Source organism: Ailuropoda melanoleuca, chromosome 8 (assembly GCF_002007445.2).
Source record: "Ailuropoda melanoleuca isolate Jingjing chromosome 8, ASM200744v2, whole genome shotgun sequence".
NCBI classification, from domain to species: Eukaryota; Metazoa; Chordata; class Mammalia; order Carnivora; family Ursidae; genus Ailuropoda; species Ailuropoda melanoleuca.
Genome location: NC_048225.1, coordinates 69,902,870 through 69,917,688, shown reverse-complemented (window position 1 = coordinate 69,917,688; position 14,819 = coordinate 69,902,870). Strand labels below are relative to the sequence as shown.

The 14,819-nt window shown below is 42.8% G+C and overlaps 1 protein-coding gene across 1 annotated transcript; it reads left to right on the top strand.

The window, feature by feature from the left end:
• The first annotated feature begins 324 nt into the window (after positions 1–324).
• BECN2 (beclin 2) lies at positions 325–14,750 on the top strand. The gene is made up of 3 exons (XM_019798892.1): positions 325–1,501; positions 14,478–14,557; positions 14,634–14,750. Exons 1-3 carry the CDS (start codon positions 325–327, stop codon positions 14,748–14,750), a joined length of 1,374 nt encoding a protein of 457 aa, XP_019654451.1.
• Positions 14,751–14,819: the final 69 nt, after the last annotated feature.

Below are 14,819 nucleotides of genomic sequence, written 5' to 3'. Positions count from 1 at the left end.
GCGTAAAACCATTTTAAGGAGGAAAGTGCCATGATCAGAGCTTAATTTATAAAGATTACTCTTAAGATGATGCCTTGGAATTGTCGAAGGACAAAGTGAGATGATCAGATTTTCCTTTTAGAAAGAATCACTTGTCTAAAAGGAGCTACAGGAGGCCAGAGGTATGTAAGGCGGGTACCAACGTAAGGCTTTAAGTAGAAGAATGACAGGGAGAGATATGCATTTCAAAAGAATCTCTACTTTCAAGAAGCTTAAACAGGTATAAATGGATAAGTGGGCACCCAGAGCAAACTTGGAATTAGAGTGAGAGCCAAGGCCTCTACCATGTCCTTCACCCGCTTCATTTGCCAGGGCTGCAGGCAGCCCATGAAGCTGGATCAGTCCACGGGGACCTTGGGTCTCGAGAGCACCCAAGAATCTGCAGCTTCCACATTCGCCTCAGCTCAGAAGGAGCCAGGAGAAACCCTGCAGCGTGGCCCTCCCTCCAAGGTGGAGACGGACAGTGAGAAGCTGCAAGATGGTGCCTCCTGTTCTACCCTCCCTGGCAATGGCAAGATGTCAAGAGACAGTTCTAACAAGTTCATCTTGCTTGGAAAGTTTGACTCAGCAAGAACGCTCAGTAACATCCAGAAGACTGCGAGGGACATTTTTGACATCCTCACTGGTGAAGAAGATATGGACCGCCCCCTATGTGAGGACTGTACCGACGAACTTTTAGAACAAGTGGACACCCAGCTCATTATTGTAGAATCTGAGAACCAGAAGTACAAATATTGGATGGGGAGGATACGTGAGGAGGAGAAGAAGACATTGCAGGGGGAGTTGGAGGGCCTGGAGCTGGAGGAGGCGACGCTGATGCAGGAGCTGAAGGAGGTGGAGAAGAACCGAGAAAGAATAGCAGCAGATCTGGAGGCCGCCCGGGCAGAGACGAAGGCGCTCGACCAGCAGAACGAGCAGTACTGGAGGGATTATAGTAACTTGCAATGGCAGCAACTGGAACTGCAGGACCAGCTGAGGAGCATAAAGCACCAGCTGAGATATGCCCAGATCCAGTGGGGCCGGCTGACGAAGACCAACGTCTTCAATGCCACCTTTGAGATCAGGCATGATGGCCCTGTGGGCATCATCAATAGCTTCAGATTGGGCTGCCTCCCCACCATCCCCGTGAGCTGGAAGGAGATTAACATGGCCTGGGGCCAGACAGCCTTGCTGCTCCTTGCCCTGTCCAACAAAATTGGGCTGGAGTTTCAGAGGTATCGACTAGTCCCCTGTGGAGAGCGGTCCTGTCTGAAGTCTGTAACGGCTGACCCCGTTGAGCTGCCGCTGTTCTACACCGCGGGGCAGAGAACTTGCTTGCATGTCAAATTTGACCAGGCAATGATGGCTTTTTTGGACTGCATGCAGCAGTTCAAGGAAGAGGCTGAGAAAGGCAAGGGGGGTCTTTGCCTGCCCTGCAGGATTCATGTGGAGAGTGGCGTAATGGAAGACTCTAGAAGCAGTGGTGAGTTCTATTCCATCAGAACCCACTTGAACACAGAGGAGCAGTGGACAAAGGCACTCAGGCTCATGCTTATAAATTTTAGGCATAGTCTCGATTGGGTCTCTTTAAGATATCAAGAATAGCTTTTTCTTTTATGAGGGAGAGGGAGTTTTTTTGCTTTAAAATATTTTATTTGTGAAAAATATCAGAAACTGTAAAATTGAAAGATATACAACTGCTTATAATTTTAAAAATAAATGGCAACCCAAGCATTAATTGTTCAGAGCAAACCAAAAGCCATTATTATCTACCCCTGAACATCTTTGTCCTCCCTTCCTTGTACTTTCCTGTTCCCTCCCTCCCCATTTTAACAAACATTCAAAATGGCAGCAAAGATTGAATTACAAGATGACCAGATTACTAGCACAGAAAAAGGATCAAGAGATGCGGAGGGAAAGCACTAGGGTGGGGCTGAGGGAAGGGGCTGTGAGGAGAAAGCTGGAGTCTTCATAAAAGTATTTGGGCCCTAACATATGTAGTGGGACTTTTGTGGGGAGGGCAAATATTCAAAGATATTAAGTTTCTGCTGCAATATATGTAGTGTAACTCCCTCCTTCATCCCTGAAAAGCTTTCAGTAGATTTCTATATTTTCTTCAGTGATTTCAAAGTCAGAAGTGTGTCATATTGGGTTGTGCCATTATGTTGAGACTGACCTGGTGGGGGTGTGGCTGAAGAGGACTGGTAGCATCTTGGCTGATAGGTCAATCCGGTCATCAGGTGAACTCTTACCTCAGAGACCTGAAGATTTAAAAGGAGTCAGCAGGGGTGGGGGCACCTGGGTGGCTCAGTTGGTTAAACGTCTGCCTTCAGCTCAGGTCATGATTTCAGGGTCCTGGGATCGAGCCGCACATTGGGCTCCTTGCTCAGCGGAGAGTGCTTCTCCCTCTGCCCCTCCCCCCACTCATACTCTTGTTAGCTTTCTTGCTTTCTTTCTCAAATAAAATCTTTAAAAAAATAAAAGGAGTCAGCCAGAGAACTTTTTAAAAATTCAAATTGTATCCTATTTTTTACCTGCTGCTGCCTTGCTCCCAGGATAAAATTCAGCCCTGGGTCCCTCCATGTCTCTCCAGGCTCACCTTACACTTCTTCCAGCATCTTCTTATTCCAACACGTACTAAGTCCAAACTTCCCCTGCCCTTTGCCCAAGCTCTTCCTTACGTGTCAAGGTCTTCTAACCAAAGTAAACTTGTTGCGAGCAACTTTAGCTCTGTAGGCTAGTTAGTGCCTAGAATAGCACCGGCCTTATACATACTACGCACCTATGAGTAGAAATCATTGTGGGAAATGAGAAAAGGAAGGTGGTTAATTTGTCACAGACTAGGACACCAGGAGATTGATTAAATAAAGGTCTAAGTCTATGATGGAATACCGTGTAGATATTAAGATGTTATAGAAAAATATTTATGTAACATTTAATGGCAATGCTTATATTAAGGAAAAAGATTAAGTTATAAAACATAATATGAAAACTCAGATAAGTAGAGAAAAATGCAAAAAATGTATCCCTTGAATATAATGGTACTTACATAAAAGCTTTGTTTTTAAAAAAACTCTCTCCCCTTGTGATTAGGAAAGAAGATACTGGTTATCAGCATTTCTGTTTAACATGTGTCGGTGATCCTAGCCGGTGCAATAAATAAAAAATAAAGGTGTAGAGACTAGAAGGGAAAAAATAAATCAGTTATTTTCATATGAAATAACTATAACAGTATCAAAACTAATCAACAGATAAATGGTTAGAATTAAGTCAATTAAGAAATTCATTGACCACAAAGTAAATACAAAAATAAAAAATATTTTATATAAAGGCAACAATTAGAAAAAGACCTTTGAGGGGCACCTGGTGGCTCAGTCAGTCGAACCTCCAGCTTTTGATTTCGGCTCAGGTCTTGCTCTCGGGGTGGTTGACATGGAGCCCTGCCCAGGGCTCTGTGCTCAGCAGGGGACTGCGTGAGCTTCTCTCCCTCTGCCCCCTTCCTCCTCACGTGCACGTGCGCTCTCTCTCAAATAAATTTAAGAAAAAAGAACTTTAAATGGTTCAAATCATTAAATACCTAAGAATAATCTGACGCAGGCGATGATAACATAGAAAGCTATGTTATCAATTGCCCCTAAAGCAGAGGTTGGCACATTTTTTTCTATAAAAGACCAAATAGTAAATATTTTAGGATTTTTGGTCCATGTGATCCTGTTGCAACTACTCAATTATAGCAACTCCTTGTTTGTGCTCCTAGAGAGCAAAGCCGGCCGCAGAAACTCCGTAATGCTGATTTGTATTGGGTATTTGTAACGCTTGGGCTTCAATCAGCAACTTGCAATAAGTAAGATGTAACACAGCTTCCAGATCTTTGAAGATTTGTCTTAAAGAAGAGGTTAGTATCAGGCATCAGGTACAAGGGGACAAGTTTATCATATTTTTTTCTTTTTTTTTTATAGGGGGGGGTAGAGGGAGAGGGAGAGGGAGAATCCCAAGCAGGGTCCATGCCCAGTGCAGAGCTCAATGTGGGGCTGGATCTCACGACACTGAGATCATGACCTGATCCGAAATCAAGAGTCAGACACTTAACCAACTGAGCCACCCAGGAGCCCCTATCATATTCCTGATGAGCATTCCACATGCGCTGATTTGCAAATCTTTATTACATCACTCTATTTCGAATGTCGTTTTATACCTACACAACCCCAATATTATAACCACATTAATACAATTATCAGTTATACCTTGGCTTCACCTAAAACTCAGGGAAAGTAACTAATTTACCTGTTGTCTCAAAAATGTTTTTCAGCAGTGGCTTTTGCCCATTTTAAGTTACCTATCGAGGGGAGGAGCGAGGTGGAAGGGACAGAGACGGATGTACGACTTTTCTGAGCATATTTTTCATAAAGGTTTAACTTTTGAATAGTATAAATGTTTCATATATTTAAAAAATGTAAAAATACATCAAAGGGAAATAAAAAAGCAAGTGTAAAACTGATAATATAAACTGAATATCAAATTTTAACATCACAGGGAAAAAGATTAAGTACTTTTGAAAACAGTAATGTGACAGCATATTTTGAGTAGCTATACTCTGAGATTAAAAGTATTACAGTTAGGGGCGCCTGGGTGGCTCAGTGGGTTAAATGCCCGACTCTTAATTTTGGCTCAAATCCTGAACTCAGTGTGGTGAGATCGAGCTCTGCATTGAGCCCCGCCTTTGGGCTCCTTGCTCAATGGGGAGTCTGCTTGAGGCTCTCTCTTTCCCTCTCTCTCTGCCCCTCCACCCCGCTCCCTCATGCTCTCTAAAATAAATAAATACATCTTCGGGCACCTGGGTGGCACAGCGGTTAAGTGTCTGCCTTCGGCTCAGGGTGTGATCCCGGCGTTATGGGATCGAGCCCCACATCAGGCTCCTCCGCTATGAGCCTGCTTCTTCCTCTCCCACTCCCCCTGCTTGTGTTCCCTCTCTCGCTGGCTGTCTCTATCTCTGTCGAATAAATAAATAAAATCTTTAAAAAAAAATAAATACATCTTAAAAAAAAAGTACTACAGTTAAATATTAAGAATTGCCCTGTAGTTCTATTGGTAATAGTGACACAATTTATAATTTTAAATTATTTTATGTATATTGTAAGATAAAGCTGTCAGTATTTGGACTGGAAATATTAGTATGAATTCTTGTGTGTGTTGTGTGCTTGTTTTTTTTAGCTGTTTCCTCAAAGGGTCTGGAAGCAATATCAAGCCAGTCCCCATAAGTGCCCCCAGTCACCAGATCTTGGTTTCTAGGTCCCATTCCCCAAGGAAAGGACACTTCTCAGGGAAAAGATGGAACGCACGCTTCATCATTTCCCCTCCCATGTTGAATTTTAGCCATATCAGTGACCCCAGATCAAGACAAGTGAGTGTTTTTCTCCTTCCATTTCTGGTATCACTAAGAAGTCATGGATTCTTTCTCGGGAGGAACCGCAGTTCATTGCCAGACGATAAGGGAATATTGTTTAGAGCAAAATGCCACTTCATAAACGTAGAAGGAACAATAGAATAGAAAATAACCCTTTTGCAATCCCTGAGGAAGTCGTTGACACAGGTAAGGGTGATCAGAGATGCAGAAGGAGGGTCCTGGGCGGGAGGGTACTTGGGGCGTACCCAATGTTACCCCACAGACTGAGCAACTCACTGACTGTACGTTTATAATAGAGACATTTGCTGCCACACCTTACGCAGGTTATCAAACTTAACATCACTCATCAGGAGATGATCTAATATCGTGTCTCCTGACGGGATGTATTAACCTCACAGCATTGCTTGTGAAGTCTTGTTGCGTGAGAAGTTTGATGTGAATCTTACAGAGCCCCTACACCTATTTTCCAATTTACTGGATCAAACTAAATACCATTACAAAGAAATAAACAGATTAATCTAGAATGTGAGATTTTCTATGGGACGATTGGACGAGGTTTCAAAAAGTCACTTTTTTTTTTTTTTTAAGTAGGAGGGTTGTATTAGATTAACAGAGACAAGCACGAGGTAACAACCAAATGTAATGTGAACTCAGAGAAGGAAATATTGCCAGCCGAGCAGGCCTGCCGCTAACAAGCTAGGCCATGGAGTTCTGACCAACATAACCTCACAGAACAAAAATCAGGTCACTCTGTGACCAGGATGGAGCAAGACAAAAAAGCCAGACCTCTCTGTAATCCTCTCTAAGGACAGACAAAAACAAGAACGTTGTCCAAACCACAAAAATGGCCCAAAGTCTCCCTTCCCTGCTTTGTTCCTCCTGCTTCTAGAAAAAAAAATTAAGAAAATCATAGAATTGCCTTTGGGTTTTGTCAGCACGCAATCCAGAGCAAAAGCACCATGTCCTGACCCCTTATCAAGGAGCATTTTCAGCCTTTCACAGGGCTCCTCCCTACCCCACCTCCCCCATCCTTGCAAAGAGCCAGTCAGTCCAGCATTGTTCAAGGCGCGTTCCCACGCAACCTGGCAGCAGGGCATCTACGACTCAGGCTAGATCCTGGTCTGGAGAAAATAAGAGAAGTGTAAGACATTTTGGGGAAGAATTATGGAAATCTGAATATAGTCTGGTATTAGGTGGTGTGTAGAAAATCATGAATTTTCTTAGGTGGATAATGGTGTTGTAATGTTGGAGAATATAATTTTAATGTATATATTTAGGCTTAAGATGTGTCTTCAGTAGACTTTGAAGTGAGTCAGCAATTTAAGGAAATATATTCAGATGGCTCAGTTAAGTGCCTGCCTCTGGCTCAGGTCATGATCCTGGAGTCCTGGGATGGAGTCCCTCATCAGGCTCCCTGGGCAGGGAGCCTGCCTTCTCCCTCTGCCTCTCTATCTCTCATGAATAAATAAATAAAACCTTTAAAAAATGTATTCATAAAACCATCGTGAAATGTTGAAAGCTGGTGGTAAGTACGTATGTATTTATCATACAATTTCTTCAACTTATTTTTTCAAGGTGCACTTTTTTGAGATAATTGTTGTATAACATCATATCAGTTTAAAGTGTACAACATAGGGGCGCCTGGGTGGCACAGCGGTTAAGCATCTGCCTTCGGCTCAGGGCGTGATCCCGGCGTTATGGGATCGAGCCCCACATCAGGCTCCTCTGCTATGAGCCTGCTTCTTCCTCTCGCACTCCCCCTGCTTGTGTTCCCTCTCTCGCTGGCTGTCTCTATCTCTGTCGAATAAATAAATAAAATCTTAAAAAAAATAAAGTGTACAACATAAAGGTTTGATGTATGTGTCTATTGCAAAATGATCACCGCAGTAAAGCGCAGCTGACACCCATTGCCGCACAAAGTTAAGCATTTTCTTGGGATAAGAACTACTCTTAGCAACTTCCAAATACACAATACAGTACTGTTAACTCTATCACCATGCTGTGCATTACATCCTTAAAACTTATCTTATAACTGAAAGTCTCTATCTTTTGATCCCATTCACCATCCCCTGCCCCCTTCCCTACTAATCTGTATTCTGTATCTGCGTTTGGGGAGTTTTTTTTTTAGATTGCACATATAAGTGAGATCATACAGTATTCATCTTTCTCTGTCTCACTTATTCTTTAACTTTTTAAAACAGATTTACAAAAGACCCACTTTTATAAATTTTTTTTAATCTTGAAAAATGTCAGAATTTGAAGTTGAAAAAAAATCCCAACTCCCCAGCTCGGCCACTTAAAAGCTAAATGAATGGAAACTGGGTACTCTCTTTAAAGTTTAATTTTCTTTTCTATAAAAGAGAGATAATAGTATTAATCTCACCTAGTTGTGGGGATTCAGTGGTAATATTTAAAGTGCTCAGTAAAGTGCTTGGCATTTTATTACTATTATTATTATCCTCATAATTATGAAGATGTTGTAAATATTCGTATTAATATGTGCTTAAATTTGTGACTATTTGTATGACTTATACGACTATTCCTACCTCATAAATTTCTGGACAGGGAATTTCTGGGTGGACAAATATGAATATTTTTTAAATTTAAAAAAGTTTTTACCAAATATTTTTCTACATGAGTATGTCCAGACGCACCCTAACGCTTGTGGGTCCGTAACAGAAGTACGAGTGAAGATGTGCGTAATATGTGTGTAAATCCTTGAATCAAACAGCAGACTGTTCAGTAAAGTATGTTCTATCCTCCTACTTTGACAAATACACCGTGGTTATTACTTAGAAGTCCAGTTTCAAATTTAGAGTTTTTGGAGTCCTTGAAGTTGGAGGCTGGGAAGTTCTGAGTGGGTCCACGGCCCTGGGGCCATCTTCCCTTTCCCTCCCACCCCTGGTCGGACTCTACAGAGTCAAGGCAGAGTTTCGTGTGCTTCCCTGTGAACTCACTGGCTTCAAGCTTCATATGCAAGTTTATCCAGAGCCCTGCAATCAGCCACCTGTTGGCTATCCCTCCGGGTCAGAGATGCACATGCCAGCAGCACGATCTCCCTTTGGGAAAATGGTCTAAGGAAATGAGAGTCCTGTGTAGTTCCTGAACCGGCCACTAGGAGTGCACGGCCCTAGATGTCTGGAGAAAGATCTAGAAGGGGTGCAGAGTGGGCTCCGGATGAGTCCGCTGTCTTAAGGCTATAGAATATTCCCCACGATGGGGAAGTCCGCAGCACATCAGGGCCTGAATGGGGTCCTCTAAATTACAAAGAGGCCTCTCTTGCTTCTGTTTTAGGGGGTGCTGGATTTACCAGTTTATATTCCCACTGAACGTGTGAATTCCATCACATAATAATTAGCACTGGATGATATCAACCTTTAAATATATTTACCGATCTATTACATGAAAAACCTCAGTGTTGTTTCAACTTGAATTTCTATAATCATTGTTAAGCATTTTGGTGTTTACGGGCCTTTTGGATCTTAATTTTTAATTTATTTCTATTAAGTAGAAAGATCTTTTCGTATATAAGGGAAATCAGCAGTGTGCCATATGAGTTACAAGTATTTTTCTCCTCTGTTTTCCCTTCGATTATAATTATAGGGTTATCTAGAAATTTTTATTTTCATTTTTTTATGTGGTCAAGACTGGTAGTCTTTTCCTTATGGGGTTTGTGTCATGGTGAGAAGGGTGGTCTCCATGCCAACATTATCAGATTATACACCCACGCTTTGTTTTCCTCTGGTACATAATAGTTTCATTGTTTTTACATTAAAATATTTAATCCATCTGGAATTTATTTTTAATGTAAGATTTGATTTAGGACTCATGGTTCCCTTTCATTCCAAATGGCAAGCTCCTTGTCTCAACTGCATTTATTAAATAATCCATCCTTTGGCATGGATAGTCTGACTTGCATGTGGTATAACCACATCTTAACTCCTTAACAACACTCTATAGTCCTCAAGGACAAAGACTGCCTTTCTTCTCTTGGGACTCCATGTCAATGGGCAGATCCTAGGTTCTCAACAAATACTTGGGAAAATGGGAGAATTTGCTGGCATCTAGAAAGAAAGTAGTAATTGCAAAGATGAAATCATAGAGTTCTTAGTATAGCTTTGCTACGTATTAAGGTACTACTACTATTCTTTTGTTTAGGTTTTTTAAAAAAATTATATCTAGTGTTATGTTTAGACAATGTTATTAACAATATATTAAAAAGAATGATTGTTGCCTTTTTGGTCAAGACTCTTACTCCTTGCTGGCTTCAGTGCATGAGTCACTCCTTCCCTCCCTACCTTCCATCCTCCCCAAATCACACGGTGGCTAATAAGTCAAATAGCTGTACACCTATTCCCAGTTGACCTCAGATTTTTTTTTTTTTAATTCACATGGCTCACCATCAAGATTGAGTTATGGGGGAAGAGGGAGTAAAACACAGCAATAAAGGGGTTTTGCTTGTTTGTTTTGCTTTTGTTATAACTATAATAATGAAGAAAAAGGCTTTTTCAAACCTTTGTTGATTTCATATTTACAGACACGTCATCCTAGCTGTGTCAATCCCTGCAGGTCTGTCCCCAGTCTGTGTGCTAGTCTTAAGGCCTGCAGTGAGATTCTAAGCAGGTACTGTCACTTCACTGGGAGACTGTTTCCCATCTTCCTCCAAACTTCCCCCAGCTCAGAGGTTCTCAAGGCAGGTTGATAGAGTCACAGGAGCTGAGTTCGAGTGCCCGGACTATCCTGGGCAGTATGACCACTCTCTTTCCCTTCCACCCACTGGAGAAGCACCCTTATTATGGTGGATCTGTGTCCATTCTGTTTCAGCTCTGGTAAAACCAATTCAGCAGAATAGTTTGAGCAAATAACCTTGGCCAGCAATGCTCCTGGTGGCTGAAGTGTCCTGGAAAGTCCTGGGCTTTGTAATCAGACAGATCTAGTTTCAAAAGATGGGCTGGGCCCTGGGGGCTGGGGAGAGTTCCTTAATCCCTGAGCTGGATTTTCTCATCTGTAAAACCTGGTCATGTGACTTGGAAAGAGCCACATGCGAATGGGCAAGACCAGAGGTCTGTAGCACAGTAATCCGGAAATGAGAAGGTCCAGAGAGAGCCCCCAGGATTAAAGCCCTCATAACAACGTCCCTGACGACACCGCCAGCTACAGTGGGCTCTTTTCATTTGAGCTCTCTACCTCTTCTATTTTTACGTCATAGATAACGGAATTAACATGTCTAAAAATGTCAAAGGAGAGGATGCCTGGGTGGCTCAGTTAGTTAAGCATCTGCGTTTGGCTCATGTCATGATCCAGGGGTCCTGGGATCGAGTCCCACATCGGGCTCCCTGCTCAGTGGGGAGTCTGCTTCTCCCTCTGCCTGACGCTCCCCCTGCTTGTACAGGCTCTCTCTCTCTCAAATAAATAAATAAAATCTTTTAAAAAATTATGCTATTTCTAGGAGCCCTGGAGTATTTGTATGAGAGTGTGAAAATTAGACAAGCACGCATTCAGCAGATGCCTGTGAGGACCAGCTCTGGACTAGGCTCACGCCTAGGGACAATCGGAGGGGAAAGTTTTCTCAAAGACTCAGAACCAAGGCAGAGAAGAAGCACAGATAACCACCATAATTTCAGGCTGCTTGAAGGTGATAAAGAAGGTGAGGCTATGAAGAGAAAGCTAACTGGTCAGGGAGAAGCGGGAGGAGTACCCATACTGCCGGCAGGGTGGGTCTCCCCTAGGGAATCAAGGGCAGGGGGGGCACAGTCCAGGGGAAGGTGTGGGGCAAGAGTGTTTGGCTCTTTGGAGAAAGAGCATGAAGGACAGTAACAGCATAATTCACCATACGTAGAGGCATGGGAAAATAAAAATAGTGAAGATAAATCAATTTTATGGTGTATCATGCTAGAAAGAATGTTAGAAACATGTCCAAGATATATACATTCTGGGGAAAAGACATTACTGAACAATATACTGTATATAGTATAATTACATTGAAAATATATGTATGAATGAATATTTGTCATTAGTATGAATATTTTTTGAAAAATTAGAATCTGTTACAATGAATTTAGACTATATTACTAATTTTTAAAATTATATGTGTATATGTAATATATTTAAAATTCAGTGAATTTTATGAACTCTTTCCCAAGGACATCTGAAATATGAACAAATTTTGCATGCCCTTTTTGGTGGCTCCTGTATCAGATTAAGAATTCCTGATGCAGAGTTTAGGAAAAGGAGAAAAAAGAATGAGTCAAATTGTGTGACGTCAGCATTATTGCTGAGCTGTTCGGAGGGTAAATCACGGCGTATGTTTGGGAGTTAAAACTCTTGGGAAGAATTCTCGAGGCTGTTAGCTCTGGAGCTTAAGAAACATGTCATTTGTCTTGTTTTGTCTCTACGTTCATCAAGCAACTGTCTGATTATAACCTGGCTTCTCATGTGAGTTAGTTTCCGGAGGGGGGGGGATGCTGATCACTTTGGTTATTTGATGGTGCTCCTTTTAAAAGTTGTTCATTATTATTGGGGTTTCTTGTTGGTCTTAGATGAGTGTGGTGACATGAAGTTGTCAATGAGAGGTAGCTGTCCTCTGGTGCACAGACAGGTAGAGGCCAGGGTCATGCAGCTGAGGACCAGCTCAGGGACAGGGCAACCTGACCCTTCCGGGCCCCAAGGAGCAGCCTGTGGCATTCAGAGCACCCACACTATTGTTCCATCAACACCCACCTGGACAGACAAGGTGCCCAGTGGTGGTAATTTTGTCTACATCGGAGATCCCTTATCTCAAAGAGTTTATAATATTTTCTGAGAAAATGGATTGTTTAATGGAAACTGGAGAAAAATATACTGCAGTGCAAGGTTAGAAAAAAACTATAAAAATGGACAGAATTTGTAAATAGTTAAGGAGGTGGCAAAGGGCTGATGGGATTATCTGGATAGTTTGCATTCTAAACTTGACTTTCCCTGGATTTGATTGCATTTCCTTGGTTAAAAATCCTATGTACAGTGTGGATTTGTTTTCTTTTGCCCACTACAGGAAGGCCTGGCCTAACAAAATGGGGTCCCTTTCCTGTTTTTAAGAGATTTGTAGCAATGTGGTTGTTCTGTACAATGCCTTTCCAGGGCAAGAAGGACAGTCCTCTGTCTCTGTCTCATTTACCAAGATATTGACACTTGACCTGGAAACTCCCTTATGGTTCTGAAAAAGGAACTTGTTTTGTCTTCCAAACAGAGAGCAGTTCACAGGAAGAGGGCAGCAAGATTTTGGTCCTTGCTACCAGGTGGCCCGGGTCTGGACCTCCACTCCCACAATTTCCTGTGTGACCTTGGGCAAAGTATTTATACCTCTTTGCTTCCATTTCTTTTCATTGATAAAATGGGGGTGATAATATTTCATAAAGTAGTTGCGGGAATTAAAAAGCAGGTAGAGGGACTTAGGAAATGCCAGGGTCCACTGTAAACCCCCAGGATATGTTATTATTGACGAGGGGGGAGTTCAGAGAGGTTTAGAGGTGCCCTAACTCAAGAGTTCTGAAACTTCAGAATCATCTGGAATACAACTAGCATTGGGGAGCGTTACAGACTGTTAGCGTCAGAGTGACTACCTGCTTCTGCAGTTTCCTCAGACTCCTTGAGCTTGAAATATTTAATAAGTCAAGTTATGATATCTTGGGGTAGCATTTCCCGAACCCCATCAAGCCTATGGGGTGATGAGGTTTAGTTGAGGTCGTGAGGACGGGGTGCCCACCACGGGATCGTGCTCTTACAAGACACCAGGCTTGCTCTGCCTGCTTCCAACACCCCATGTGAGGACACAGCAGGAACATGGATATCTGCAAGCCAAGAAGAAAACTCTCACCAGAAACCAAGTTGGCGGGTACCCATATCATGGCATTTCCTAGGCTCTGGGACCGTGAGAAATACATTTGCTATTTAAACCGCCTGCTCTATGGTATTTTGTGAAGGCGGCCCCAGCAGAGTGAGACACCCGTGGTTGCTGCTATCCCCTGCACCTCGATTTGTAGGTCTGGGTTGGGGGCTGGAATCTGCCATCTTAACCAGGTGATCCGAGGCAGGTAGTCTTCAGGAGACCTTGAAGAAGAGCGTAGGATGGTCTCCTCCCGCAGTGTGAACTTGGTGTCATGCTTTGACTCTGTCCTGTACCTTTCCACCATAGGCTTTCCTGCCTTCTGACAACTGCCGTCCTGGAATCTCTCAGAAGCTTAAATAAAACCACCACCAGTTTCTTTATGAGGTCAAGGAAAGGGGCACCTGGCTGGCTCAGTCAGTAAGTGTTCTACTCTTGATTTCGGCTCAGGTCGTGATCTCAAGGTCATGAGACTGAGCCCTGCATTGGGCTCTGTGCTCAGCAGGGAGTCTGCTTGAGATTCTTTCTCTCTCCCTCCCCCCCAATGCTTTTGCACGCACGCACACGTGTGCACTCTCCCTCTCTCTAAAATGAATAAATAAATAAAATCTTTAAAAGGTTGAGCAAAAATTATTTTAAGATCATAACATTTCTAACTTTTCAGAAAGGCAAAGAATGCGATTATTATAAAGGTTATATTACAGAAACTTAGGAAGAAAATAATATGGCTGAAATAAACATATGATAAAATTATTTCTGAAGTCTTATCAATAGTTTAACACTGAATTAAAAATATAGAGACAAGCACAGCCTGTTGTTTCTGGATTGCCTTTCCAGCACGAACTGCACCAAATCTTTTGTTCTCGGTAGATGCCTTTGCAGCCCACTTTTCAGTTTGCCAAGATCAGCTTTTCTCACTGCCACCTTATGTTTCCTCTTATTCATCCATTCATTCAAAAAATACGAGAAAGCAAAGGTGAACACCCAGAAATGGTGCGTGCCTTCAAGGACCTTCCATTCCCTTGGGAAGATACATGAAGGCCAAGACAATCTAAAATTGTGATGAGGTTGATAAATGCAGTGTGGCCATTTACGACGGGGAGGACGGGAGAAGGAGGAGGCAGGGAGACAGTGTTCAGGAAGCACGCCCAGAGCACCATCTTGGACCCTGTGTGAACCGTCTGTGAAATTCAGAAATGAAGCTGCAGGTGGCAGTTGGCAAGACGAGTGTGAAGGTTGGCAAGCAGGCATTCGTCTCAGGTGGTCTTAGTGAAGTAAGCCCAGTCCCTTCTAAAGATCACCGCCCTCTGCTCCACACTGTCCCACCCTCACCCCCATCGTCCACGGCAGCAAGTGCAGGAGATATTCGCTGAGGACACCCTTTTTGTGGGACAGTCTCTGATGAAGCCCAAAGGTTGTAAGAATCCCTACCCTTATGAAGATCACAGGCTGAGGGGAAAGCTGTAGATTTTTAATCACACATAGTTTTGCTACGAGCTTTGCAGCTCTGCTGACTCCATCACATGTGTGCGGAGA

Coding starts and splice junctions, on each gene's coding strand:
- BECN2 (XM_019798892.1), top strand. CDS start 325: ATGTCCTTCACCCGCTTCATTTGCCAGGGCTGCAGGCAGCCCATGAAG. Junction 1,502..14,477: donor GGAAGACTCTAGAAGCAGTG/GTGAGTTCTATT, acceptor TGTGAAATTCAG/AAATGAAGCTGCAGGTGGCA. Junction 14,558..14,633: donor TCTCAGGTGGTCTTAGTGAA/GTAAGCCCAGTC, acceptor CGTCCACGGCAG/CAAGTGCAGGAGATATTCGC.